Here is a 27,956-nt window from a genome sequence, read left to right on the forward strand (position 1 = left end):
GGATTTCAAACTATAAATAGGGATATCTCATATAACCTAAGCTCTCTTTTCTCTTTCTAATTCTTCAAATTCAATTTTGGATCATCTCCTAAACTTGCTTCCGACGTTTGCTGATTTAGATGTTTCGTTCGGTAGGTGGTCATACTACAGACAAAACCCTTTGATTCGTGCTACAGATTTAATTTCCAAGTGCGATAAGATTAGAACAGTGGACTGATCGTATCCCATCAAATTAGACAATAACATCTGTAAACCCAAAGAATGATCTCTCATTGGAAGCCATGTTGTCGTTTCAAGAACAATTCTTTTCGACAGTCATGCAAGTCTCGAATTGTAGCTCCAGAAAATTGTACGGTCTGAAAGGCACACGTTTGAGGTGGTCTTTGGGAAACAGAGTATACTAGTTTGGAAGATTGGAAAGCTCTTTGTTCAAAGTCCTCGATCGAGCTTGTCAAGTAGGCCGACAATGAGAGATAGCAGGCGACACGCTTCGTCTCTCTCTCGTTCCTTTTGCCGGCCCTGTCGGATTTGGTGGATGTCATCGTTCGGAGAACAGCCCAGGATACATGGCAGTATACTGCCTTCTTCGCTTGGCGTATTTATGTACGTAAGAGCCACGAGATTGGATATCCAGTATGAACTCATGCCATGATGGGAAGAACAGTACATCAAAACTTCCCACCATGAGAGTCAACCGTGTTAATGGGGAGCATGTTTTGTTGGACGTGACCTTACCGTCGAAGACGGGTGTGGAAAGCTGAATCGAAATAGCGCTCGTGGTGCTCGTGTCTACCACTGAAAACGAGAAGTTGAACGCTTCTTCCCGTGTGGCAGACAACACATCAGCTTTTCTATCTTGTCCTTGTTCTTTGGTAGTGCTAATTAGACGCAATCGAAAGCTGAAGTTGTCGGTGAGAAGCAGCAGAGGAAGGGATCGCAGCCAATCTGCTGCGTGATTACCCGTCTTCAAAGCATCCACCTGACAGTTCTCACCGAGCATGTCTGTTCTGTCTGGGTTTACCTTGTGTATGCTTTGACCTTGCTTGCTCTTCATCTTCTTCCTGTCCTCTTTAACTACAGTCAAGCTTGTACGTATGTGGGCAAAACATGCAGACCTCAAGTCAAAGAGTTGAATGGTCCAAAGTCTGTTTGTTGCAGATGTCCCCACTTGTAGGAGGAGAAAGGAAGCCGATTCCTTCGGACCGCTGCCTTTATATGCCACTCTCTCTTCCACCACCACCTCAGCTGTTTCTCGCATCATCTCGCTGCGGAACTCTGTCGTTGCCCTGCTGGGAGCAATGGACCGTCGGTCGTCGAAGGAAAGGAGGCCGCCGCCGAAGCGAGGTCAGGTGAAAGCTCGTATCTTTAAGATCTTGATTCAGTTCGTCAGTGCAATCACTTCAGGGAGGAAAGGAGAAGGCTCATTGCGACAAGGTAGTGACTCATCCTCCACCTCTCCGGTTCGCGATAGGCACAGCCATGGTGATTGCGAGTTCTGCCAAAGACATTGAGGCTCAAGCTTAGCTTTAGGCCTTTGATGAGATGATAGATACATAGGCAGGGCATCGTAGCCATGAAAACCAAGTCTATGAAGGATGTCCAGCTTGGATATCAATGATGAGATGTATTAGCCGAATCAGAATAGAGTGAATCATTGTAGTCAACTAAAATAAAGAAAGAAAAAGGTAAACCTTGGCGTCTAGGAAGCTGTCATCATGGCCATGAATTGTCATAGCACTGTGACCCTACAGCAGACAGATCAAACAGGAAGAAGAAGAATGAACTCCACAAAGGCTACAAGTGCAACAGCATAGGCAGATGCAGCGAGGGCGATGCCACAGGTGTCGCTGTGACCAATCACCATCCATCGCTTCATGGGAAAAGCCTCTGTTAGCGTACGTACCATATTCCACAATACACCAGTCCACCTGCTTGTGTGTGTATGTGTAAAGCTAATGAGACGACAGTCCACAATAGCCTCCCTGGTTTGTTTTCGCTCTCGAGGCTTAGTCTGTTCTGCGATTGTACACCGGACAAAAGAACTCTGCTTTCCATGCCACAGAGGAAAAAGAAGAGAGTAACAAAAGATGATGCCTAGTTTCGATTCTCCTGGAGAGAGGGGATTGGAATCAACATAATTGAGGGGAGGATCATTTTGATAGCAGTGATCCTAATTAAACAGCCTACCAAAATTAGTCAGACGCAGTGCGGTCCTATTATTTGTTTGTCCTTTGCATTTGGGGAACAGTTCTAATTCTTTCTCTATTGCTCTCTAAAGTGAGTGTGCTCTCATGCACACAGGACTTTGGCAGACAAAAGAAGTACCAAGTCATGACCCAGTAATCCTTGGAAGGGAAACCCTCACCAGGGAAAAGTCACGTTATCTATCGTAAGTCTTACACATCACACAGCTGGAAGCCAATGACAGGGGGCAAGAAACTAGGAAGGAAAGAGGAGCACAGCTTTCTACGACCCCACGCCACGAGCAGCAGAACGAGGTACAGTCGTAGTGGAGAGAATAGGCATTCCTCGTAGATAAGCGAGGCAAAGTAGTGTCAGACAGCAAAAGTGAAGCCTACCCAGCGTTTAGCTTTGATTACTATGCCCATCTTTCTCGGAGCCATGGGAGCTCCTTTTGATCCGTCGAATCCATCACCTGGCACGCAGGAGTAAACGCATCATACATACCCTATAGCTTATGCGAGAATGCAACATAACAAAGACTGCAGCGCTAGTGGTGGTGTCTGTGCGTACTCAGTTTCTGAGAAAGTAGCCGGTGCTCGCTGGAGGAGGGAATGGCAAGTGATGGGAGATTGGAGGTGGTGGCGGAGCCGGCAGCGGTGGAAGCGCAGCCACTGTTGTGGCGTTGGAGAATCCTGATGATGCTGCAGACGTGACTAATGGCAACAGAGTAGGACCATGCATGTGCCACGCCCAGCCGGGAAGGGATCGCAAACCCACCTCGGGCCTCTGCTCTTTCCCTCTTTCCTGTATCCACGCAATGCTGTCCGTTAGATCATACCAGCAAGCATGATGAAGCAAGACACGAATTTTGATGAACACGACTATCAATAGGAAAAAGATGATACTAAAGTAGACCCACTAACTAATAATACAAACGCTGGAAGATGCTAAAGAACGGGCAGCAGCTAGAGACCATAAGAACAAGTGGGGCACTCCTGTAACGCTCAGGGCAGCATATGTGCCTAAAATGCCAAGGCCCTACATGTTCTCGTTATCTAATATTAACTAAAAAGTCATGAAGGTAGTAGAACAAACGTTTGACACAAAAAAAAAGCTGTTTTGGAGTCTACTATCTATAATAGTTGTCATGCACTAATGTTGGAATAGAATCACCACCATACCGATAAAAAGCATCGGCAAGAAGAGCTAGAGGAAATGAATTTTAAGCAATGTTTATGTTAAGAGAAGGAAAAAGAGAATCAGTAGTCATATGAACATATTCCGCGATTCTAGAGGTAAAATGGTGAGCAAAATAATTATTAGGTTTTTACCTCAATTCTGGGAAAGTAGCCTGGGTAAGCATTCCACAAATGGGGATGTTGAGGTGTCATTGCGAAACCAGGGACAACAGCCGGATGATTAGGACTGTCAGGCTGCAACAGCAACCAAAAATGAAAGGCATATTAGTGTCACTGAGCATCTAAAGAATGGATGTAACACCAAATTAATCATATCATTGTGGCAGCATGCCAGATTATTTCACATACATAATACACATGCATTTACGGGAACCCTCGCACATTGGACGTACAAAACCCAAGAACAAGACTAAAGTTCGAAAATAGTGCATCGATAATTGTCCTGAAGATGCTGATTCCAGAAGAAAATGAAATGAAATTAACAGTTTGTTACTTTAATGTATATTGTATATTTTATAAAATAAATTTGCTTGGACGTTATGGCTTGTGGTAGTGGTTGTTTATTTCTGCTTTCTTGGAAATTCACTTGGACATCTAGTGTACACCAAAATGATGCACGAAACATGTGGCTAAATAATAATCCTACCCGATCTTCCTTCCGTAAAAACTTTTGCACTTTACATCCACCAACATCAGCTTCTAACATACTAATCCTTTGCCATTTACTAAAGGTACTTCAATCGGACCATTAGTACCATAAGAATTTTCCTTGTGAGGGGACTTCTAAAGGACATTATCTAAGAAATCTGTGAATGCAACGAAAGTATTGCTGCTATAGCAGTGAAGAGGAATCAGGATGAGTAAGAAGAACATCAGTGCGAGAATAAACATTTAAAACAACTGGCTCATCTAAGGACAATTTGTAAACTCAACAAATCAAGACATATTCAGAAATGCAGATGGTGGAAGACTATTTACCTGAGCATTTCCAGTTTCCGGAACTTCATATGAGCCATGACTGAAATTGGTACCAGTAGAATTGCCATCACTCTTTGTGCTATGGAAGTTAGGCTGAGAAATCCTCAGGCTTAAATCAACATCCTCAAAGGCAGCTATCAGAACATGATATCAGCATCATGTGAAGATTACCCATAATTGACAAAATGTACAGTGAAAATAACTTGGGCCATACAAAACCACCAAGAATGGTTACTGATGACACCTTTGTTTTCAGGCTCAGGAAGTCTCTCTCCTTCATAGAGGCTTGACTCAAAATTGGTGATTGCTACCCTTCCATTCCATCTGATAGCAGCCTTGTCATATGCCCTAAAGGTCAAAAAGTGAAGTGGAAAAGAAAAAAGGAACATTATACAGTTCACAACTCTCTGAGGTAAACGCTCATAACAGACTGTCATTATTAAGAATTGAGAAAGCAGACCTTGCGGCCTCTATTTCGCTGTCAAATAAACCAAGATAAATATACCTGCACAGAAAGAAAATTTGTGTTTAAATATAAACACCGAGTTCAATCTCATCTTTGAGAAGTAAACAAGTTTTTTAAGGGATGAGATGTCTCTTTGTTCAACCTTTGCACCTACTGCTAATTTTCTTGAGATTACAAAGAATGCAACCACTTCTATGTATCTATATAGCATCATATAATTGTTTGATTGAAACTTCCGCAAACAAATTGTTTTTCTTTTTATCTACAAATATATTAAGGGCTATCAAAGAATTTCCTCTGAGAATGACAACTTTGAATATCTAACTTTCCTTCCTCATATTTCACTTTCATCCACCACATTTTTCCCATTACTTTTCCACCCTAAGAGCCATTCCATGACACATTTTACTTCTAATGCATATAAGGTCAATAACTTGCAGGTGGTTCCTCAATTTAAAATAGAAGCAATGCGTTGAATTCAAATACACAAACCACCTAACCGAGAGTAGATTTTATAGATATGAAACATAAGTGTATTCCAGAGCAAGAAATCAAGAAATACTACGACATCACACTTTTTGCCGAGGAACTGTCCCATGCGAGCCTCCCATCTACCACACTTGTGAAGAGTCACCCCTCTATACTTGGAGCTTCCCCTTGCAAACCCAGTGCTTTGACGACGAAGTATATGCACAAATTCTTCCTTGGTCAGGTTTCTCATCTGAAATAATACAACATAGACACCCTAATTTAACCTTACCATGTCTTTTAAGAGAGACGGATCACATCAACACCCACATATACCGAGTTCTGGGATTACCTGGTTCAAATCCTCGTCGTAATCATTAAGATCAAAGTTGATGTCTGCATCAAGTCCCCGAAACTTGATAGCGGCACGATCATATGCTCTGCAGTCCATTTAATAAATGCAACACAATCCTTCCAAACCATGAACTACTCGAGCAGTATATATACAGGCCATCAAACATTTTTCAAGGAGGAAGGGAAAAGATGTCAAACCTTGCGGCAGCATGAGCGGTGTCGAAGCCTCCTAAAGTTGCAATGCAAACAGAGCAAAAGAGTTAAACCCCAAAACATAAAGAATTAACAATCTTTCCTCCGTTTATGTGAGGAGAGATGGAACCTTACCCAGGTAGACTTGCTTTCCACAATCCCTGCGCAGAATTAGAGGTAGTAAGGAGCACAGCACATTAAACTAGAACACGATGGAAAAGAGAATAAGGATCAGGACGAAGCATCTGCTAACCAAATGTGGGACTCCCATCTCCCGGTTCTCCTGTAGAAGGTGACTCCGCGATACTGCGAACTCCGAGACCTCGGTCCTCGCCTACTCTTCTTCACCACCTCCTGCTGCTGCTGCTGCCGATGCAGCAAAACCCTCGCCTCCGCCTCTGCGGCGCAACCCACCGTCCCCTCCACGAAGCCAAGATCGCCCCGGCGGGAGGTCGAGCTAGAGTTCGCGGCCACCGGAGGCTGAAACGTGGACGCCACCGCCGTCGTAGGAAGCAGCGGCCACGTGACGACGCGCCGCTCCGGCAAAACACCACCCTCATCCTCACCGTCATCATCAACAACAGCCGGCTCGGTGGGGCACCTAAGGTTGTCGAAGCAGAGGGAGGCGGCGCCGTTGGTGGAGCGCAAATCCTCCTCTTCGGCGGCGGCGCTGCTCGACGCCTCAGATGAGTTGGAAGCCCATGCGGCCGACTGACCGGGAGAGACGACATTTAGATCAAACTCTATCTTCGCCTCCAATCTCTCGTGCGCCATCGATGCGACGCTTCGCCGCGTCCGATTCAATACGACAAGTTGCAGTAATCAGAACGGAATCAGAAGGGAGCGAGCAGCAAACTTCCGAGGAGGAGGATGAGATCGACGTGGGAGAGGATCCGGTCCATTTAGGGGTTGCTTCTTCTCGGATGGTGGGAGGCGGAGGAAGAGGGCCGGGATTGAGACAAAAAGAGGAGTCCTGTGGGGAGCGACGCGGACGTGGGAATCAGCCCGAGTGGCATATATCATATCAGTTCCATAATATTACCGTTATTATATTCAATATAGCTCTTAATTATTTTTTATATTTCCGAATTAACAAAATGTGAATTAATCTTTATTTTTTTAATGATATATATATATATATATAATTTTATAATTAATATTGGGATGGAGTCGTCGATATTCTGTTTCCTCTTTCCCACGTTGCATCGCATGGGCCCATGTCACGTGCGGCGGCCGCCAGGTGTCCCGTGAGCGCGCGTTTCGTGGCCTGCTCACGTTTCCGTCTGTTTGATGCCAGGAATAATGCGTGATTCTATATCATAAATCAGTCGAAAAACCCTAATGGAAGACGAATCGATCTCATAAACCAATTAGGGGATTGTCGACTACCTTCTCCGGCGAAAGAGACGTGCCAAGCGAAGGAAAAGACCTTCCAGAGAAGGTCTACTCCCTACCACTGCACTCTTCTTCGGATAGCCCTGAAAAGACTGTCCCTGACAGAAGAATGGTTTAGGCAGAGGTTCCCTTGATTGAGACGAAAAGAGAGCACTGCTTAGAAGAATCTGCATCCACATTCACTATCGGAGAATAACGTGTGATGTCGAAAGCGATCAGCTACCACCGCAGCTTTAGATGAAGCAACAATGGTGACTTCTTATTCCTTGCTACCACCGCACACCGTTGGTCTTCTTCCCTAATCCTCACAAAAGTACCTTCCGCTTCGGCAATGTTTCGGTCAATGGCATGGCAATCTGGTAATCCAGGAAAGAATCCAAGACGATGAGAGTGGGGAGATTGGTTCCGCCATTGTGTCAATCGAAGAAAGTATTGATGTGGACTGCACGCACTCTGTAGTTTAATATTGTGGGGTCGATTCAATTCCATGGCGACTGGTCACAGTGGAAATGGACTGTGACATATTCCAAACCTTTCCAGCGATCTCTTTCCTTTTGAATGGGGGTGATGAAGTGATCCATAACTTCTGTTCCGTCATCAGAAAAATTCCTCCTTTTTTTCTCAGATAAATTTGAAAGATGCTGTTGATGTAAACAACTTTATGTCGTGTCTCGGGGCCGACACGGTTTGATTCGGGGCTGAATGACGAGGATCTTTGCTCGGGGTTTCTTGGGGTTGTCGGAGTGATCGACCGCGCGGACCGGACCACGCCTGGGATCGTCGGGATGCCCTAGGGAAGGCGCCTTCTCCTTGCGTCCCTAGGAAATCGTCTTGTCTCCTTCCCTGCACACAGGTCGGGTCGGAAGCTCAGCCCGACCCCTCCGACGATCAAGTTAGATGATGTGGAGGGGAGTTTGTCGTCTGTCCCCCATCGTTTGGAACTCCGGGGTATTTATAGGGAAGTTTAGTGTTACATGATATGCCTATCTGCGGGGGCAGGATCGTACCTCTGATGGCGTCTGATATTGCCGTTGTCGTTGCGTGAAGAATCGAACTGTCGCAGGGCATGGGCATACCTCGATCGTCGTTCTTCTCTGCCTCGGCCAAGTATGTTGGGTCAAACGATGACAAAATCGTTGTATGAGAGCGGGTGACGTCAGCGTCATCCCGTCGGCATTATTGCCTTCTTTGGGTAGAGTGTCGTCCTAGCGTGTCACGTTGCCATTTATTATCCCCATCATATGCTAATTAATTTAATTATCCAAACATCATCAGATTAATATTTTAAATATAAAAAATATTGTACGATATCAGGAAATCTCAATCTTTGGTGTGCAGCCGTCCAATTGCGAGGAAGATAATAGACGGACAAGCGTGGACTTGGTAAGAAAAGAAGGCACTGCAGAAGCGGAGGCTCTGATCGTAATTATATGCAAACATATGGGCGGGTTGGTGTTGGTGGGGTGCATTTAATTTAAATGACGGACCCTCTAAACGCAGCGGGCCAAATTAACGACGAAATAAAGGCAAACAAATAGATTAGAAATTGATCCAAAGAACAACGGGGAGGGGGGGTGCATTCTTGTCCTCGTTGTTTCCCCCTTCTTTCTCCCTAGAATCCGCGGCGCCTTCGAGTTCGGCGTCTCGATCCTCCCCCTCTCCAATCCCTCGATCTCCCCCGCCCCCCCGAATCAGGTATATTTTTTCACACAACTCTCCTGATTTTATCTGTTTTCTGCGGTTCTGTTCGTTTTCTCGAATTTTATCACCTGCGATGCTTGTATCCGATCAATCTTGAAATCTTTATTCGGATTTTTTCGGGTTCGTGTTGCTTGGGGGATGAAGTTTTTGGATTCGGATGCATCTTTAGGGTCGCTTTCTTTTTTGCGGTTGTTTTGGTTGATCGCATCGGAGAGATTTGAACTGGTCTAGGAGATTTTGCTGGATTTGTAAGTTGGATCGTTTTAATTGTAAGTTTTCTTGATTTCAGGATTTTGTTTGTTTTTTCGGAGATGGATTTGTTTGATCGATGCAAGAAAAAAAAGGGTGTGTTTAGGATTTATAGAAGACGGGTTTGTGATTTATTTTCTTATCCGTTGGATTTGGTAATCGATCAACGGATTGCTCATTTTGATGTTTGCTTCGCTATTAGTCGGCTTGAGAATTTTGTGTTCCTTGAAGCACGAGGATGAGTGACGACGGAGAAAGGATTTGCCCTCTGTGCGCGGAGGAGATGGACCTGACCGACCAGCAGCTGAAGCCTTGCAAGTGTGGGTATGAGGTACGATCCCTATCATGCAAGAACCATTCAACTTCTATTGCTTGCAAGTCCGACACTCCTCTGGAACATCAAGGAACATACTGCTTGATATGTTTTCGAAATCTATGTATTATTATTCAGCCTTGTTCAAATATATGCATTATCGTTAATAAGAAGGATTGTAGGTTTGATGCCGTTTGAATTTTCTTTAATGTATAGATTTGTATCTGGTGTTGGCATCATATAATTGAAATGGCTGAGAAAGAAGACACAGAAGCTCGGTGTCCAGCATGCCGCACACCATATGACAAGGACAGAGTCCTTAAAGCGGCACCTGCCAACTCCGAGAGGTTGCCTATTGCATTATAATTATTCTTCTCGCTACATTTATCTATTAAATCTATTTATTCTTTTTTTCCCTCAAACATACTAATAGTTTACAATGAAATTTTGCTTCACCTGGGGGCAGGATAATAGCTGAGATATTTTCTGAGAAAAAGCAAAGGCCTCAAAGAGCAAAGACCAAGATATCAGCAGAAGCTATGAAGCATCTTAGCGGTGCCAGAGTGATGCAAAAGAATCTTGTATACATAACTGGGTTACCTTTTAATTTATGTGATGAAAATGTAGGTGTATTGGCATTTGTTCAACTGGGATCAGTATATATGTATACGTGGCCTCGTGATAGGTTTCTCATGTTTCTGCATCAGATTCTTGAGCGCAAGGAATACTTTGGCCAGTATGGGAAAGTTTTAAAGGTTTCAATTTCTCGTGCAGCTGGCACTTCTTCGCAGAAAACATCAACTAACAACACATTTGGCATGTAAGTCTCATCGGACTCAGTTACCATGTTGTTTACTTGGCTGGGATGTGAAGACAGATATACTGCCACCAAATTGTCTATAAATAGAGAAAATTAATTACTGTAGACATCATTAAGATGCTCTCTCTCTCTCTCTCTCTCTCTCTCTCTCTCTCTCTCTCTCTCTCTCTCTATCGATCTATCTATCTATCTATCTATCTATCTATCTATCTATCTCTCCTATACACACACAATCGTGTCATTGATGTGTTCAGACTTGAGTTTCAAGTTCTCGACCCCTGTCAAGTTTCTACTGGAATTGTGTTACTCATGTTTCTTTGTTTAGAAACCCATAATGGTTTATTGACTCATGCTCATGTTCTATGCTCCAAATGATATCAACATGCTCCTCCCAGATTCCTTCTTTGTTTCCCCTCCTTAATCTTTGATGTATATCACATTTTGATGACTAAGTTGGCCTGAAAATGATCAGTGGATATCGACAAGTTAGTATTCTCTCCTTAATCTTTGATGTATACATCACATTTTGATGTATACCATGCCTTACTTCAATCAGGTGCCCTGTTTAAAATTACTTTTGGTTATTTTTTTGTATTCTTGGGATGGTTTGACTTAGGGCATCAGTCCTCACACCTAACAACCTAGGCTTTGGGTGGCCTCCTGACTGATCTTGGCTTCTTGCAAAACATTTGTCATAGTGTTTCATTTTAGGCGTCTTTTGCCTTCAAGATATGTTCTAATTATTTTTTCAGAAGAATATGTTATATACAGATCTAGGATGAGTAATCTATGTTTGTGATAATGCAGACCAAGCAAATAGTTAATATATGAGTAATGATACTACTATTTAATTTTAATAAAATTATCAGACAATTATCAGGCTATCATTAATCTGTGTGTAGATCATAATGTTGTTCTTTTTACAAAACTTGTACAAAAATTTGGTGTTTGATCTGATATGTGTGTTGAATTGGACATGTGGCATAAGTGAAAAACAACAAACTAAGAGATATTCACTAATTTAAGAGATGCATTCATGAAATAAGAATTATCTTAGCTTTAGGTTTCCAGCATATGCTTTTCATGGTTTCTCCATCATGGACTATGTTTGACTGTTAGACATGACCTTTGTTGGACAGTTATGTTACATATGCCAAGGAGGAAGAAGCTGTTCGATGTATACAAGCTGTACACAATTATGTGTTGGAAGGTAAATCCTTGAGGTAAGTACATGAATTGAATTTCCATTTTGCAGACTTGTGCATATTATCATATAAACGTCTCTGATTTTTTGGCTTTCACCAGAGCATGCTTTGGCACCACAAAATATTGCCGTGCATGGTTAAGAAATATGGTAAGCAGATTGCTCATCCATGCTCTCCTATGTTAATAAGTACAAGGTTTTGCTGTCTACGAGAATTGCACGCATTTGTTTGTTTTTATTGAGGTGTTGTGTTGATTCAGACCTGCAGCAATCCCGATTGTCTGTATTTGCATGACATAGGTAGCCACGGGGATGGTTTTACAAAAGATGAGATGATTTCAGCTTGTACAAGGTATTTTTTTTCCACACCTTTTTGCATGCAGATGGTGATTTTTCTGATTGTTAGTATGATCAAATTTTGACACTCCATGTTATAACCAACACAATCATATTGTTGTGCTTCCATCCAGAAAATATTTGAGAAACTTGTTTAGTACTTCGAAGTCTGCCTAGCCAAAAATTGTCTGGTGAACTTTGTAGGAGTTATGTATATTGTTGGGCTGTAAATGATTAATTTAGTTGTGTTTTTCCTGCAAGCAGTTTCGGGTTGAGGTTCCTGTTGCTGCCCTGATGGCAGCATTTGCCTGACACTGCCATACTAAATTAATGCATAGTGTTTATCAGAGATGCTTAGTGGGCACAAACTTGTTGTGCTATATCATTCGGAGTTTGCGACACCTTCATGGAATACTGTTGACCAAGGAATCAAGTATTGGTTGGACCACAATGTATTCCTTTATGGAGTACTGATAACCAAGGAATTAAAGACTAGTTGGACTGGCACATACTGATCAATGTTTACCTGTTGGCGTATTGGACCATGTAGATTGGTTGGTATTTATTTATTTACTATCTTTTCGATGATATTGGACAATTTAGGTGGTCCTGCCCAGTGTACTGGTACCATACTTATCTGACGAGTATGGGTCAGCAAGAATTGGTTTATTCATGTTGGGTTCAGCCAATTCCTGCCAGTTCTGCTGTTAGTCATTTGGTTTAACATGGTAACATTGCAAATTTGTTTATCTAAGTCACAAATTGTGTAGACTCTTTTGTCTAGATTTGGGTTTGGATACCAGAAATAACCTTTTGGATTAAAGTAATTGTTGCTGTACTAATGCAACGTGATATTTACTATAAAATATAGAAGTTAGAGTAATTATGGGCTTCCATCTTGGCATAGTATGTAGCAGCTAGATGCAGGCACAAGGTTTCACCTTAGCCAAGGAATATTTGAGCCCCAGTTATTGGTGATTGGCCAACGGTTTGTGCCTTCAAGGTTTTAAAAGTCGACGGGATCGATTTGTAGCAAGGTTCATAACTTCATGCACTGGTACTACACTGGTAGGGATCAGACCGTATACGACGGGATTAGGAACCTCGGACTGTACAACCCAGTAAATATTTACTAGTACGATTAATACCAACACCCAAACCAGACAATATCACTGGTCTAGTTCAGAATCAGTTTATTTATTTTTTATTTGTCTTGACCACAACAATCATATTTTTTTATTTTTAATTTCCCCATGCTCCTTCCTCTCACGCCAATGTGCTTGTTGCCTCACCATTGCCTGCTGCTTGGCTGTCTCCGGTACTCCTTTGGACCGAAACTTGAATCCTTGTTGTCTTTTAATGCGAGAGCTTTAGGATATCGTAATCATATTTGCTTAGTGCCAGGTGCAGCATTCAGACTAAGCTGAGGTGCATCCCACATATCAGACCACACGGAGAGGTTTGTGGACTTGCTCTTTATCCAATTATTCTACAAGTCCAAAACTTGTATATATTAAAAATGTTCACTTCTTAATTGTTGAGGTTGACCACTCAAAGCATATGTTCAGATATAAGCTTATTTGGGTGTCACAGGAAGGATGCACCTACATTGTTGATCAATGTACAATCATTTGCTTGAGTTAAACATTGTGCATTTCAGACTATTTTACAGCAGATGACAAGTCAACTATTCTCCATAATTTTTTGTCTTTACTTTTGGCATATTATTTTATGCCCGTATACTTGTCTTTCTTATGATTGACTTTGTTTCACTAATGGAACTTCATGAGTAGGGTTCCTCAAATTACTTCTTCCAGTTCTCAACGACGTTTTGGAAATGTTTTGCCTCCGCCAATGGATGACTTCAACAGCAGATTAGGCTTGGACAAGCATCCAGTCAAGAGGACCTGTATTGTAAGCCCATATTTTCCTGATGCAAAGGACTTCTGTGAGATAGGATCAGCCACTCTTTATAGTGATATTATGCACATCATGCTTTTATGCCTAGGTCTCATTCTCCCTCTCTATATTGACTTAATTTTTTTTTTTTAAGAATTCCTCAATCCAGGTTAAAGGTTCTTCTAATATTAGTGCCGAAAAGTCCAATGCTTTACCAGCAGCTGCTTCATGGTATGTTTGTTTTTGTGCCTTATCTTGGCAATGGTCATTTTTGCTAATTCTATGATCATATGCAGGGGACTTCGTGGTTCAAATTGCCAGATTTTGGCTTCAAGTATACAATGCTCTCGAACACCTGCGATTCAAAACGCACAGGCTATAAGCAATTCATCTTTGCCTTCTTTATTGACGACAAGCACAAAGCAACCTTCAGCACGGGATGATGAAATGCTTATAACATCAAGGGTACCTGAAAGCAAGGAAGATGTTCATTCCACGTCCGGGTCCTTGGAACCTTTACGACTTGATACTCGGGCAGATTCACCGCTGACTTCATCTTTAGAGACAGTCAAGATTGTTGATTTTTCTTTGAGATCTTCATTGAATGACAATGCCATTGTAACATCAAAGCCAGTGGAACAAATAAAAATGGCAGATTTGGATGACAGGTCTAGTCCGTTAGTGTCTATAAGATCTGACTTTGACAGGCAGCAGCAAACACTTTTATCATCAACTCAGGTGGCCCCGGTCATGGTTGGTACCTCTCAGGTTTCTTCAAGTTGCTTATCCGACCCTCTAGCAGTAGCACTTGAAGACAAGGAAAGAGGTAGTATTTCAAGTGGTAGTGACTCAGAGCCAAAAAATGCCACCACTATTTCTAAAAGTACCGTAAGACAATTTGGCAACTCCAATCATGATAAAGTTATTAATGGTTCTGCTATTGTCAATGATGATATGCAGAGCTTTCGCTTAGGATTTTCTTCAGTTAATATAGATGCCCATTCTGTGGAAAATCAGTTAAATATTGACCAGCATCAAACCTCAGTCTCTGATCTCTGTTCAACTGAGATGCTCAGGAGTCGAGATTTAAATTTGGCCTCTGTTACATCGAGCATGATTAAATCAATGGATTTGAATTCTGAACCCCTAAAGCAACAATCAATCTCTATAATGGATATGATGAAGGATCCCGTGAAATTGCAGCACACACAGTTTTCACCTTGTGGAGGTCACCCACAAAACAGTACAAGTCAGTCAAATTCTGCTCCCTGGAGTATTGGACTTGGAAATAAACAACCCCCATTTACTGATGGTTCTTGGGACATGGATAGAAAAATTGAGGTGGCTATGTGTTCCATAGGAGACGACGAATCTGTAATACATGATGGACACAGCGAATATGTTATAAACTCAAATTCTTCAAGCAGTAATGGTTCAGAGTGTCCTGGGTTCAACTGCATGGAAGAAAAGATGATACCAGTAGATATGATTGATATAATTAGTAGTAACAATGATGCTTGTGTAGATAAAAAGCAAGAGAGCAGCATCATTTCAGATTTATTGTCACTAGATTTTGATCCATGGGATGACTCATTATCCTCAGCTAACAATTTGGCTAGGCTGCGTGGTGAAATTGAAGAAAACAATTGTTTAAAATTATCAAGTTCATGGAAATCCCTAAACAGTGACCAGTCTAGATTTTCTTTTGCGAGACCAGAAAGTCAAGCAATCCTTTTAGAACCTGCTAGAGAAATTAGTGATGCTCAGAGACTTCAGTCCTCATCACGAGTTTCATATAAAGATGGTTTCCAGAATCGAGTTCAATCCAATGATTTTGAGGATGTTGATCTTTTCATCGGTAGCAACACTTTGTCTGATAGGACTACTGGTAAGTATTTCTTGTTTCTAGTCTCTATAGCTATATCTTTCATTATATGACACAATAATATGTACTTATTGTGAAAATTATTGTATTAAAGTTTCTTTGATTCAGCAATTTTCATTCCTTCAGTATCTTTTTTAGATTACATCATGGTTGTTGTTTCTTGACATTTGGTGTAAATTCTCTTTGGCTATTAGGATTACTTTATTTTTCTATGTTCTTTCTAGTATTTGTTCAACTACAATCTGTTGATATCATTTAAACAAGTGATTAGAATATTTTTTACTTAACCTTTTCTCTTATAATCTAAAATGTGCCTCTTGTGCCCCTCCCTCCTCCCTTTTGTAAGGAAAGTTCTATGGAAGTAATTACATCACAGTTGGTGAGAATCTTGCTGTTTCGTTTCTATTCATCATGCATTATGGCCATGATTTGCTAACTTTAATTGGATACCCTTTCTATTCATTGCCTCAATCATTTCATGATGTATGCATCTTGGGTCAAAAGAGAATACAAGCGTGACAGAGGCTGCTGGTTTGAACGTACCAGCTACTTGTGCTCAAGGATAACTAAAGGTTTTTGGCCCATATGTGAAAATCCATAATGTAACACACATTCACTTATTACACCAATAGAATGCCCTGTCCTATGCACGAGCTAGAGAACTCTAGTATATCTTGAAACAACATGCTGAAATGGCTTTTTTGCACCTTTCTGATCTTCTAAATGGTTTGTAGTACCTTGCTGCAGCTAAAATTTGGTGCTTATTTTTGGTCTCAGCACCATAGTGGGTGGATCCATATTCTAATATATAGTTGTGAGCATTGAATGGGTACTAAAAATTGGCTGTGTTTTGTGTTAGGAGTATACTTGTTGAGTGTTATTCATATTCTTGTCATGCAATGTTCATAATGTTTTTGGAGAAATAGTGTTACCCATTAACAGTTAAAAGTGAATGGGAGAAGAAAATTGAGGATAAATCTGTTTCCAAAGTAGGGCTGTGTAATTGAACTGATAAACTTGATCAATCCAACTGAACTTATGCACTTAGATTTTGTGCAGGTTTTCATATTGAGTGTTTCGGTTGAAAGGATGGAGAAGGAACAACTTTCAGTTTGCATGGTCTGGGTTTAAGAAATCACTGTTAACCAAAGTGAACTGATTGCATATAGTCATATGTGTAATCAACTGTGGTAATATAAAATTCATGCTCATAAATAGGGTATAACTCCTAGTATATGTAAGAAATATAGATGCAATGCACCTTTTCCTTAGGAATTTGATACTTTAAACTGTAATACATATCTTTAGAATATCACCTGTTTTCGAAACTGAATAAGAAACCAAACTGAATGAAACAATTCAGTTTCAGTTTGGCTTGGTTTGTTCCCCTCTAGTTTAGAGAAGCTTAAATTAGAAAGGAATGATAGGAAAGGAGAACTACTAAAGAATTACTAAAATGGCCTATCTATTATTAGCTGTTTAGAACTCAAACGGATCCATGTCCAATGTCAAAAGTTGTTGGTTGGAAAAATGCAGATCAAAATAAACATGACAGATATTTGTTCTCATACACGTGAGATTCTAGCCAATCGACTTTCAGCTCTACTTGGATCTAAGCTTTTAAATTGGCCCTACTTGTATCTTAGTTTAGATCTGAACTAGTGGAGCTTTACTTTTAAATTAGCCCTACCCGTCTAAACTTATTGTCCAATTATTATGTTTTTTCTGCCTTTGAAGTCTACTAGTTCACTGCTTTTCTGTTTCTATATGGCAGAAAATTTACTGAATATTAAGGTTTTTGCATGCACATTCTATGTTTCCAGTTATTTCAGTTAAAATATATATTTTAAATCCTATACTTGTTGGAAGGTGTTTCAAGGGCCAAGATAACAGCTCCACCTGGATTCTTGGCTCCAACCATATCGTCGCCTCCGGGGTTTTCTTGTCCAGACAGAGGTAACCAGGAACATGACATGACCTACTTAGGTTTGTGCACTTTGTGATGCTTGTTTTGAAAACTTTTCACCCTTCTAGAAAATCATATGTTTGGCTGTTTTTTAGGTGGAAATCATTATCAATCACATTTAGCTGGAAGTTCAGGAGATGTGGAGTTCATTGATCCGGCGATATTGGCTATTGGTAAGGGACGGATACATCTTGAACCAAATAATTCAACATTGGGGTTGAAATATTCATTTCCTGCACAGTTTAGCACCCCCAATAATGATCCAAGGCTTCATTTATTGGCTCAGCAATCAGTTTCTTCTCCTCAGAACCTGGGAATACCAGATCATATGGGAGAAAGATTCTTACAGTTGAATGATGCATACATTGCATCTCAACTTTTGGCACAAAGCCATGCTGGTATTTCTCCAATTATGCAGTTGTCATTCCAGCATTTGAGAAATCCACTCTTTTCAAATAGCCAGTGGGATGCCTGGAAGAGTGTATGCCCTGGCAATAATATAGGCATGAGTGAGAAATTCAGGAATGGGAGATTTGGACTTAATGACTATTACACAAGCACTGACGAAAATAAGTTCCACATACCAAGTGCAGGTAATCTGTATAACCAGGCATTTGGAATGTAACGCTGATCTGTTGCTGTGCTGCTCTGACCTTGTTATTGTGAAAGTGGATATCTGACAATGGATGACAGTCAGTTTTTCAATCTGAAAGCTTAATATTTGGACAATTTCCATCGACAGGTATGCACATTTTTACAATCTGTATGGATTAACTGTGGGGAATGCTATATGGTGAAGGTGCTTTAATAACATATCTATAAACCTGAAATGTTGTTAATGTCAGCCATGTTGTGCTGTTTCAGTTCGAGAGATCTCTCAACTGCATAGAATCTTTGGAATCTCTATGATGCACTTCTTAACTATAAGGACCTTCCTTAAAATGCATGCTAGTTTGATGGTCTAATAGCTCCTTTTAAAGAGAAAGACATTTGGCATGGAGTTGCATGTCGCCATCTTGCTTTTATCTTCTTGTGTTAAGATTTGTCTAGCTGTTTTTTGTTTCAGTGGTATATTGGTTGACGTTAGCAAGAACTAACTTGTCTATAAGGTGTCATTGAATATAATAACGCACAGTCGCAAACTACTTATTTTTTAAGACGAGATGCTGAGCATGTCTACAGTATTAAGAAGCATAAATATTATGAGGTTGGCCAAGTGTAGCAATGTAGAAATGATTTCATAATTGGTTGAGATAGCTGTCCATATGGCAAACATTATTGATTTTTTCGTTTTTTCTTTTTTTTGCATAGTGTAAAGTGGAGAAGGTGGGATTTGAGTCTAGGACTTTGCGATTATTGAAGTTATTATTATGTTCCCATTTCACAATTTTATTTTACTTCATTATTATCGATCTGCTTTCTAGGATTGGCTAAAATTGTTACGTTAGAGTTTCCTTACTTCATATCTGCAGAATTAAAAAGTGTAGTCCATTACAAATGGTAAGTTGGGAATTTGATTATTAATATATATCACTAATGATATCTGCAGTGGACTGTCACAGGATTTAAACTAGCACTAAAGCGCGTGTATATATCTATATTTATACACCAATGAACTCTTTGCATTTGAACTAGTGTGTGTAGAAACAGAGCTACACTGCATGTTTATGGTTGTGAACCTCATTTAAATGGTTGAATTTTTTTTGTATTACTAGTTTTTTTTTTCTGCTTGCTGTCTGTTGTTATCTAATTTATGTGAAGCATTGATCTCTTCTTTTTATAATGGTTAACCATGACACTATAATGTTTATGTTGATTTTGTTTCTGATTAGCTGATAGGTGTGTTTTGGTTATCTTGTATTGTTTGCTATTTTTAGCAGTAAAGTAATGTCTATGATATATTCCAAGCAGGAACGCATCAGTTACTGAGCTTAATTCTTGTGACTAGTTTCTTGAGCGATGAGGCATTAGCGAAGGGCTGTCATCTTGATGTGTCTTGTTGTGTTTGCTCTGCCTCAGTGGAGGTGTGTCTTGTTGTATTTGCTCAGACGTGGAGGATACTGCTGCATATGTATGGGGTTGTTTTGAAGTTTCTGACTCTACCTTGAAGATCTTCATGTAAATACATGTATTTTGTTTTTGTTGGCCCATATGATTTATTGGCCAAAGTAATTGTATAGCTGGGAAGAGTGATTCTCACATTGCGGTACCTTGGTGCTACTGTTTGATCATTTGCATAAATCTGTGCTTTGTCTACACATGGTAAGACCCTTGAATCACATGGGAATTTTCGTTGTGGATTCGACTTTTCTCCATTATGACGCAAGAGGGTGGGATAGCCACCTTTCCTGAGGTCATCCAGGAATCGGTTGTAGGTGGGATATATTCTAAAGCGTGATGATGCTGATTGGAGAAGTAGAACACCCATCTCCAAGTCGAACCAAACAGGTTTTCAGAGATCGGGTCCGTTGTTGGTAACGTGGAAGTGAAGGAAAGGTAATGAGAATTGTTGGCTTTGATGTCCGTGTTTGGATTTTATTCTTGACCTTTAGATTGGGATAATCTTATTTTCATTTCTTTAGATTTAATAATCTAATTTTCAATCGATTTTTTCAGGGATTATTTTGTTAGATGCAAAAATCATTCTTCGAAGATTATTGCTGCTGCTGTGACGATTCGATGATTAACAGGTTGTGATGATATCAATGGACTCACATGGTTTTTTCATCTTACTAGTGATCAGTGTTCGCAGCAACAGTCTCTTTTTGTTTGCAACTCAGCACTTGAGCAACATATAAACTCTTCTTCCTGAACTCAAACCGTTCTTATATCATATATAGACCTTGCTTGTTTTCTATCAGTCAACAGGAAACAGCAGCTGTTGGCACTGAAGCCAGTCAACAGTGTCTAATGCTGAAATGGCTACAAAGGTTTTAAGCTGCTGTAGTTTTTGGAAAAATAACCAGAAATTGACATGTTTACACAAGTGTATATCCATTTCCAGCTTCCTCTTGTCAATGTTCTTTCTTGAGTGGTAGTATAATGTCCAAAGTGTTCAACAGTTACCGGAGCCCTGGTCCCAGAAAGAACTCTGGGAAAGTTACATTCTGCTCTGGAGTAGCCAACTCCCCGGCATTCGAGTTCATAGAATGATCCGTAGAGTTCTTCGACTGTGGCCCCATGGTGTGATCTCCACCCAGCCTTGACCCTCGTTCTACTTCTATGGCCCCCTGGATCTCCTTGAGAACCTCCGTTATTGATGGTCTTTGTGATCCATGAGGTTTGACACACATGATGGAGATCTCTGCAATTTTCCACACAGACTGCACGTTGTAATCATCCCGCAATGAGGGATCGATGATGGCCTCGATGTTACCACTCTCCACGTGTGACTTTGCCTGCCATACGATATAGTTCGATGTGTCAGAGATTGGCACATAGTAGCCACCTAGCTGTAAGAACATGGAGAAAGATCCATGCCTTGACAACTGATATCGGCGATAAAAGAAGAAAAAGCACAAGAAAAACTGAGCTCAGTTATAATATGATAGTGACTGACCCATGCAACAATGTTACGGCAGTTCAGGCCAAAACTTTCACTGGAAATTGGCTCTTGCCCTGAGATCAGCTCAAGAAGAATTACACCAAAACTGTAAACATCGCTCTTCTCTGTTAGTTGCTGTGAGGTATAGTACCTGCATGTGTCTACCGTTAGTGAGTTGGAGTTCTTTCACAGCTAAGCATTGTTAAAAGTATCGTATCATACGATAAAGGAGCACAAATAATAGTTTTCAAGTAAAATAAAACTTGAAAACCAGGTTCGCAAAGAGATTTAAATTATTTTCGGATTGAAATTACTTAGTGAAGAAAAATCAAAGGCTTACTCAGGGTCAAGGTATCCCACTGTTCCTCGAACTATGCTTGAGATATGGGAACCATCTACTGCAGGTTTGGAGAGACCGAAATCTGCAACCTTTGCTCTCATGTGCTTGTCAAGCAGAATGTTGCTGCTCTTGAGATCTCTATGTATAATGGTCGGAAAGCAGCCTGTATGGAGGTACTCGATTCCTGATTTGTTTTCAGTCGAAGGGGTCTTTTAGATTCAACGTAATGTGATTGCAGTTTTAAAATGCAAAAAATATTCTTAATTGGGTTTATAACCTTTTGCAGCATCTTCTGCTATTTCTAAGCGATTGATCCAACCGAGATTCCGTTCATGAGCCAAAGGTCCTGCAAAAATTGCACATGAACTTTTGTATCGTAAAAGCATTTATTCTGAAACAAACAGGCCGGACATACCACGAAGATGCTCCTTCAGAGTTCCATTTTGCATAAATTCATAGACAAGAATGTTTCTTCCATCCTGTTGACTGTACCCAAGAAAAGTTACCAGGTTCCTGTGATGAATTCTAGAAAGCAATGTGACCTGAAAGAACATTGTAGTAACTACAAATAAGAATATTAACAAAAAAGTATCTTCTGTATCGTATAGGCATGTTTTGCAAAGAACTCATTAACCATCTACATTGAAAATTCAAAAAGTATTTTTCTTGACAATAGCGATGTATATTTGACAGTCAGTATAAAGAAGTACCTCATTTAAAAACTCCCGGATTCCCTGGTAGGAGTCATTAGTAAGAACTTTGACTGCGATTTCTTTTCCATCTACCCATTTTCCATAATAAACTATTCCAAATCCTCCAGAACCAATTCGTCTTTCAAATTTCCCAGTGGCATCTTCAATTTCAGACAATGTATATCGATGGGCTGTTTCTGCAGAAACTTCACTGAAGAAAGTACCCAACTTCTGAGCAGGTTGGACATTTGGCACATCATCTGAAAGGAAAAAAGATTTGTAGATTGTGAATGTGATCCTCTTAATCCTGATGATATAATAAAGCAAAGGTTTTCCACATGTACCTTTCGGAAGATTTTTCCTTGTTTTGCGCAAAAACAAGCAGCATATTATAATACTCAGAAGGAACAAACAAGCTCCCAGTACAGAAAAAACAATAATTATGACATGATACAAGTCTTTGCTTTCCTTGTGGAGGCCTTTGTTTCCGGAGTAGCTAAAGCAGGACAAAACAAAGAACAGAAATCAGTTCAAAATTTATCTAATGTGAGCATTTTGCACAAGAAGTTTGAAAAACTATATCAATTATCAAACAAGGCAAAAATGAGAAAAAAAAAAAAAAGATGGACTTTTCGTTGCTTGTGCTTCAGAGTTCTTAGTGCAATGTTCTAGCATAAGCTAAAAGTATCAGGCATGGCACTGGTCAATCCAGCAGTGGTCAACCCACTATATATATACATACATATGTACATACATACATACATACATACATACATACATACATACATATATATATATATATATATATATATATATATATATATATATATATATATATATATATATATATATATATAATCATGGAAAGAATCAACCCACCATAAAAGAATTTTCTTTGCAGTTTTGTCAATATGTTGCCTTATTATGCCTAAAGTGCAGATTCATCACCTAATTTCTAGTCCATGTTTTGGAAATAAACTACAATACTTGCACTGGATATCTCATGTAATGGAAGCTATACCCACTTGAGGATGATGTTTTTATTGAGAAGCCCCTTTGGTATTACTCCAATCAGATGATTATTCTGCACATACCTGCAATGAATATTCATAAAGCTCTGAAATTTTTTAAAATGAATAATATCACTTAAATAAAAACGGATGAGATGGAGATAAGCTCTACAGAAGTAGATGGAGAACTGTATGGTTATGGTGGAACTCCTACAATAACTAAACTTCTAATAATATGAAAATGCATATAATGATAAAACTTGCATCCACAGCCCCAAACCACCTAAATCGTAACTTTAACTCGAATTGTAGAACTTACAGTTCCTTTAGACTTGGTAGGTTTGCTAGATAAGAAGGCAGTGGACCAGTTAATTCATTGTTCTCGAGGTGGCTGCATGAAATAAAAAAAGCATTTTGTTAAATTCATGTGAAATCTAAAGTGCAAAATGTACAAGGCATTATCCCTTTACATCTTATTCAGATTTACACTTCGACTAAAATCAGGTATTAGTCCAGTAAGTGAATTCCCATCAAGATGTCTGCAGTAAAAAGAAATTATTCAATATAATATAAAGTAGTTTAAGCCAAACAGACAATCCACAATGATCATCTGAGAAAATTTATCCACTAAGTCTTACATTTCAACCAAGCCTGCTAACTTCGACAATTCTGTTGGAATATCTCCTGTCAAGTTCTTTCCAGACAAGAAACTGCAAAAAAGGTACATCTTTACAATCTTCAACAGTTTGGAATACAAGATATGAAAGGAAAATTGATTTTAATACATGGAAATTATCCTCGGTTGTGGATCTGTACTACACTGCACCCAAGACCATGATGCTGGTAGACATGGATCACCACCTTCTTGTGCCCAATCAGACAGCGGGTAGTGTGAAACCAAACTGGCCATGACAATTGCTGCAACTCATTAAACAAATGCATCATAAACTCAAAATTATATTTTTATGTAAGTTACAATCTATCCAAATAGATGAGTAGGAGAGATTACCATCTTGAGATCCATAATTTATCTGCAGGTACACATAGATCTCCAGCGCATTCAAGATTGGCCCTCTGGATGAATCATTTGTTTTCTTAAACCCAAAGGAAAAGACAAACGGAAGGGAAACATTGGTGTACCCAGGTTCGTAGAGCCGATACTTCCCTTGAGCATTCTCTTGAACATTGACAGTGGGTTTACTATATGCTGGCATGCCTGGGACTACTAGCTTAAATTTTCTGGTCTCATTTGGACTGAGTTCTTCAATTTCTGCAAAATATGAAAATGCCCAACCATATCCTGGAAAACCATCTAAGTCAAGACGGTAAGTCAAGGATCCATTTTGACCCACCACAGCTGTCTGCATCACTTTTTCAGGCGGCATTTCAAAAGTACTAACGTCTATCGGCATTGTAGTTGATACTCTTTCAGTTCCAGGAGCAACATCGACAAGGTAATTTGCTCTCCTTTTAGCATCTGATTCCCATATTCTATCAAATGGGTCATCGGGAAACCTATAATGATAAAAGTTTCACTAAACAAGGTTTAGGAGGCAAGTCTGCTTTTCCAGATTTTGAAGACAAAAATATATGGAACATCAGGTTTTGCAAACAAAAATGCACGTATAGAAAAGGGAATTCAGCAGAAAAGGAGTATATATATGTATATACATATATATACATACTTATATACACAAATATTTGAATTTTCTCCTCTTTACTCTACTGTGGCAAATGTTCACACTTTCAGATTTTACATGAAATGTATATAAGCTTTACCTAAATGGTATGCAAGACCATACATTTCTTGTTTCTGATTATGTAGGCTCAACATATATCATGAGAATTCATAATACGATAGTGCTAGGTGATTTTGGTGTCCTAACATATTTAATTGGTCAAGCAATTTCTTATGCTATCTTTTTGTCATACAAAAGGGCAAAATCTATGAATTAAAGTGGTTTTGAAGGAAATCTCCTAATTTGGTTGTTATCTAAAGTGGAAAAAGTTGGGCATGGACAGAAATGGGTTGGAAGGAGTATCAGAATATCAGTCTGTCAATATCACATTGCTTTAAAGGCATTGGATTGGCTTCAAATGATCTCAACAAAAAGTATTAGTTCCAATTAAGAAAGGCAAAAGCCGGACAAGAACCAGCTATGTTCTGGTTAGCCACCAATTGAAAATGATTTTTGAATTGGTTTTGGCTTGAACCTAGCTGAAGCTGATTGGAAACTGACTAAAGCTGAAATCAATGGTAATACATTACTTCTGGCAGTCATTGGATATAGTTAAGTTTGATAGAACCTCAAAGGTTCTCTTGACCCATAGCCTGAAAAGACCATCGCTGCCATGGTCTCCATAAGGCCAACTGTTCAACCTACCCTTGCAGAACATCATAAGAAAATCAGTGAGACGATAAAATTCACAGGTCTCCCAAGATGTCATCACCAAAGTAATGGAATGATTAGAATATGTGTCGCGTAATGCCATAAAAAGACCAAAATCATTGATAGCCTACAAACCTTTAGTGTCCTATTGCTTCTTGTATGCTTCTCTGCAAGTACACTTGTATATTCTTGTTCAGAAAGTTAAGTTGAATTGCCAACCCATTTAGCGGCACAACCTAAACTAGTAAATACACTCCACCTTCTCCTTGTATATGGACTAACTAATGATAACTAAATGCACTCGATAGACTGAATACAAAATAATGTGGAAATTTTAAATTTAAAACCAATATTGTCCTTTATTGAGTTATTTACCATCTTAGAATCCAACTCTACCCATTCTTGAAGTGAACAACACTTGGCATTTGAGGATGTACCCACAGTGTAAGGCCTTAAAAGCTTGATGATATTGATATGCAAGTCAAGAAATGCATGACTAGCATGGAAGATTTCTTCTTGAGCTTTCAGGTTGATTCATTTATTTAACAATCATTTTTTTATATATTTATATGGGGCATTGTTGTGTGTGAATAAACCACTACGAAATTAGGTTGCGATACTATATCTGATCCTGCATCCAACTAGAAAATAAATATGAACATATCACAAAATAGAATCATTGCCTTAGGACTTACGAACAAATCACTAACAAAAAGAAACATATGTTCTAGTACCTTACTGAATTGGTACTCTCTGCGCCAAAATTTATTCTCGCCGACAGTTTGAGAAAGAATTGAGTTTCGTATATTGTATAATATAGTGAGCCATTAAATTGACGAAGTTCGAGTGTGGAGATAAATGGTTGCCCAGTACTAGCATTAGATAAGCAAACACTAACTGTGGGAGAAGAGGTCAATAAAACCAGCTCTTGAACTTCTATGGTTGCTGCATCTGATATCACAATGGTGGACCAATACGTTGCCCCAAGGAAGATATCGAACTTTGGGTAAACATTACTTCTATCAAAGTTCCCATACAAGAAAGTTGCTCTTACTAGGTAGCGGGTCCTCGACTTCACACTCAATGTATAACAGTACTTACTGCTATCTGCCGGAAAATATCGCACTTTCATATATTGCTTCCGGCTCTCGCCAGGGATGGATATGCTGGCAGTTTGTCCATGTATAATGTTACTGTCCGGAGTCCACTCAAGTCCAATATCATCTGTATATTCATCTGTACCCCCACAGTCCAAACTTATAAAACCTGCATCAGAAAAATTAGGTAAGTAGGAAAGATTAATCTTCACATCTTAAACCATAAGCAAATTGTTTCTTACAGGGACAACAATTTTAATGAGACAATAAGTTTTGTAGGATGAACTGCAAGAGAAGTTATCCGTCGTGTTTGGCCCTTCTTAGAACATCATCTTGGCAAGCAATAACAAGCTAGAGCATGCAGAAACCTATGCTATCTCTTCGTTCTGGCCCTTACAATCAACATAGATAACAACAGACTTAGATGACAAAAAAAAAATTGTTATTCACATAAGCAAATCAAAATCCCTTAATTGCACATTCAAATTTCTTTGCTCTGGTTTAGTACAATCAACATGATCTTGATAGTTGAGATCAATAGTAAGCTAAAAATTCATTTTTTTTTCCCAACATCTAATCTGCAAATCTCACCAGTATCTTTTAAGATACATAAAGTTCACAATACCCTATCTTATGCAAATTAAAATAGCGTGCCTAATGCATCAAAACCAAAAGTTCTAACCTTTTATGAGAGAGAAAATATTAAGGTGGAAAACAACAAATCTTTCACTTAAATCAGAAGCGCATGGAGCTGTTTTGCGCACATATTTACACACAATCATAAGGATCTCTTTTCATCCGACCATAAAGGAGATCACAAACAAAAGAACACAGAAGTAAGAAATCATCACCGACGGGCTCACCAAGACCTAAACAGAGACGAGCACCAAGAAGTTACCAGGCATCTGAGCCGCCGACGATGAGAGGAAGAGGACGAGAAGGAAGACGACGAGGAGAAGTGGCGCGGCCATCTCTGCTCCCGAGCGGAAGAGAGTGACGAACTCACCCTCAGCCTTTCTATATGCATGCTTTTCCGGAGTGGAAGAGGAGGCGGGTGGTGGCAATTATGGCTATCTCTCCACCATCATCATCGCTTTCGAACCCCTGCGTGGCAGAGGGCTGAGGCTTTGGCGCATTCGAGTGGCCAGTGGGGCGGAAAGGGAAAGGTGGTGTGAAGCGTTGACGGTGGAAGGAAAGAGACACGGCGTGGGATACGCCACCTGGCGACTGCCACAGGGTCCCACCAACTGCCACATGGATCGAAGTCCTTCCGA

General features: G+C 39.9%; 3 protein-coding genes across 7 annotated transcripts; 1 reads left to right on the forward strand and 2 right to left on the reverse strand.

Annotated features, from left to right (window-relative positions):
- Window positions 1-2,332: 2,332 nt before the first annotated feature.
- LOC135639999 (APETALA2-like protein 3) lies at window positions 2,333-6,836 on the reverse strand. The gene is made up of 11 exons (XM_065154070.1): window positions 6,095-6,836; window positions 5,977-6,002; window positions 5,848-5,878; window positions 5,648-5,735; window positions 5,403-5,548; window positions 4,822-4,866; window positions 4,606-4,709; window positions 4,362-4,495; window positions 3,516-3,617; window positions 2,755-2,988; window positions 2,333-2,656 (listed from the first exon to the last, which is right to left on the reverse strand). Exons 1-10 carry the CDS (start codon window positions 6,613-6,615, stop codon window positions 2,755-2,757), a joined length of 1,431 nt encoding a protein of 476 aa, XP_065010142.1. The 5' UTR covers window positions 6,616-6,836; the 3' UTR covers window positions 2,333-2,656.
- A 1,908-nt stretch (window positions 6,837-8,744) lies between these two features.
- On the forward strand, window positions 8,745-19,867 carry LOC135640171 (uncharacterized). 3 transcript variants are annotated; one of them, XM_065154367.1, is made up of 14 exons: window positions 8,745-8,931; window positions 9,418-9,517; window positions 9,716-9,846; window positions 9,966-10,122; window positions 10,207-10,319; window positions 11,459-11,542; window positions 11,625-11,673; window positions 11,784-11,875; window positions 13,653-13,773; window positions 13,913-13,989; window positions 14,055-15,646; window positions 17,513-17,599; window positions 17,705-18,351; window positions 19,521-19,867. In XM_065154367.1, exons 2-13 carry the CDS (start codon window positions 9,425-9,427, stop codon window positions 18,232-18,234), a joined length of 3,126 nt encoding a protein of 1,041 aa, XP_065010439.1. In that variant the 5' UTR covers window positions 8,745-8,931; window positions 9,418-9,424; the 3' UTR covers window positions 18,235-18,351; window positions 19,521-19,867. The 3 variants fall into 3 exon arrangements, with proteins under 3 accessions (XP_065010439.1, XP_065010438.1, XP_065010437.1); XM_065154366.1 differs by having other exon boundaries at window positions 13,928-13,989; window positions 17,513-17,629; XM_065154365.1 differs by having other exon boundaries at window positions 8,746-8,931; window positions 17,513-17,629.
- A 551-nt stretch (window positions 19,868-20,418) lies between these two features.
- LOC103990139 (probable LRR receptor-like serine/threonine-protein kinase At1g67720) lies at window positions 20,419-27,839 on the reverse strand. Of its 3 annotated transcripts, none has more exons than XM_065154368.1 (16): window positions 27,581-27,838; window positions 26,925-27,068; window positions 26,320-26,851; window positions 24,205-24,710; window positions 23,981-24,113; window positions 23,834-23,905; window positions 23,666-23,734; window positions 23,515-23,586; window positions 23,211-23,279; window positions 22,530-22,681; window positions 22,204-22,445; window positions 21,909-22,035; window positions 21,771-21,839; window positions 21,494-21,677; window positions 21,169-21,304; window positions 20,419-21,007 (listed from the first exon to the last, which is right to left on the reverse strand). In XM_065154368.1, exons 3-16 carry the CDS (start codon window positions 26,715-26,717, stop codon window positions 20,672-20,674), a joined length of 2,565 nt encoding a protein of 854 aa, XP_065010440.1. In that variant the 5' UTR covers window positions 26,718-26,851; window positions 26,925-27,068; window positions 27,581-27,838; the 3' UTR covers window positions 20,419-20,671. The 3 variants fall into 3 exon arrangements, with proteins under 3 accessions (XP_065010440.1, XP_065010441.1, XP_009407463.2); XM_065154369.1 differs by having other exon boundaries at window positions 26,925-27,074; XM_009409188.3 differs by lacking the exon at window positions 26,925-27,068 and having other exon boundaries at window positions 27,581-27,839.
- Between the last annotated feature and the right edge of the window lie 117 nt (window positions 27,840-27,956).

Source organism: Musa acuminata, chromosome BXJ3-6, assembly GCF_036884655.1.
Source record: "Musa acuminata AAA Group cultivar baxijiao chromosome BXJ3-6, Cavendish_Baxijiao_AAA, whole genome shotgun sequence".
NCBI classification, from domain to species: Eukaryota; Viridiplantae; Streptophyta; class Magnoliopsida; order Zingiberales; family Musaceae; genus Musa; species Musa acuminata.

What these genes read in the sequence shown, in the direction of transcription:
- LOC103990139 (XM_009409188.3), bottom strand. Translation starts at nt 27,653, where the DNA reads ATGGCCGCGCCACTTCTCCTCGTCGTCTTCCTTCTCGTCCTCTTCCTC. An exon ending in AATAAAAACATCATCCTCAA is followed by an intron (nt 22,682 to 23,210) that starts GTGGGTATAGCT and finishes GTCCTGCTTTAG; the next exon opens with CTACTCCGGAAACAAAGGCC. An exon ending in AAGGAAAAATCTTCCGAAAG is followed by an intron (nt 22,446 to 22,529) that starts GTACATGTGGAA and finishes TTTTCCTTTCAG; the next exon opens with ATGATGTGCCAAATGTCCAA.
- LOC135640171 (XM_065154365.1), top strand. Translation starts at nt 9,425, where the DNA reads ATGAGTGACGACGGAGAAAGGATTTGCCCTCTGTGCGCGGAGGAGATG. An exon ending in ATGATTTCAGCTTGTACAAG is followed by an intron (nt 11,876 to 13,652) that starts GTATTTTTTTTC and finishes CTTCATGAGTAG; the next exon opens with GGTTCCTCAAATTACTTCTT. An exon ending in TTTGTCTGATAGGACTACTG is followed by an intron (nt 15,647 to 17,512) that starts GTAAGTATTTCT and finishes ACTTGTTGGAAG; the next exon opens with GTGTTTCAAGGGCCAAGATA.
- LOC135639999 (XM_065154070.1), bottom strand. Translation starts at nt 6,615, where the DNA reads ATGGCGCACGAGAGATTGGAGGCGAAGATAGAGTTTGATCTAAATGTC. An exon ending in TGGAAAGCAAGTCTACCTGG is followed by an intron (nt 5,879 to 5,976) that starts GTAAGGTTCCAT and finishes TTGCAACTTTAG; the next exon opens with GAGGCTTCGACACCGCTCAT. An exon ending in TCCTGAGCCTGAAAACAAAG is followed by an intron (nt 4,496 to 4,605) that starts GTGTCATCAGTA and finishes ATGTTCTGATAG; the next exon opens with CTGCCTTTGAGGATGTTGAT.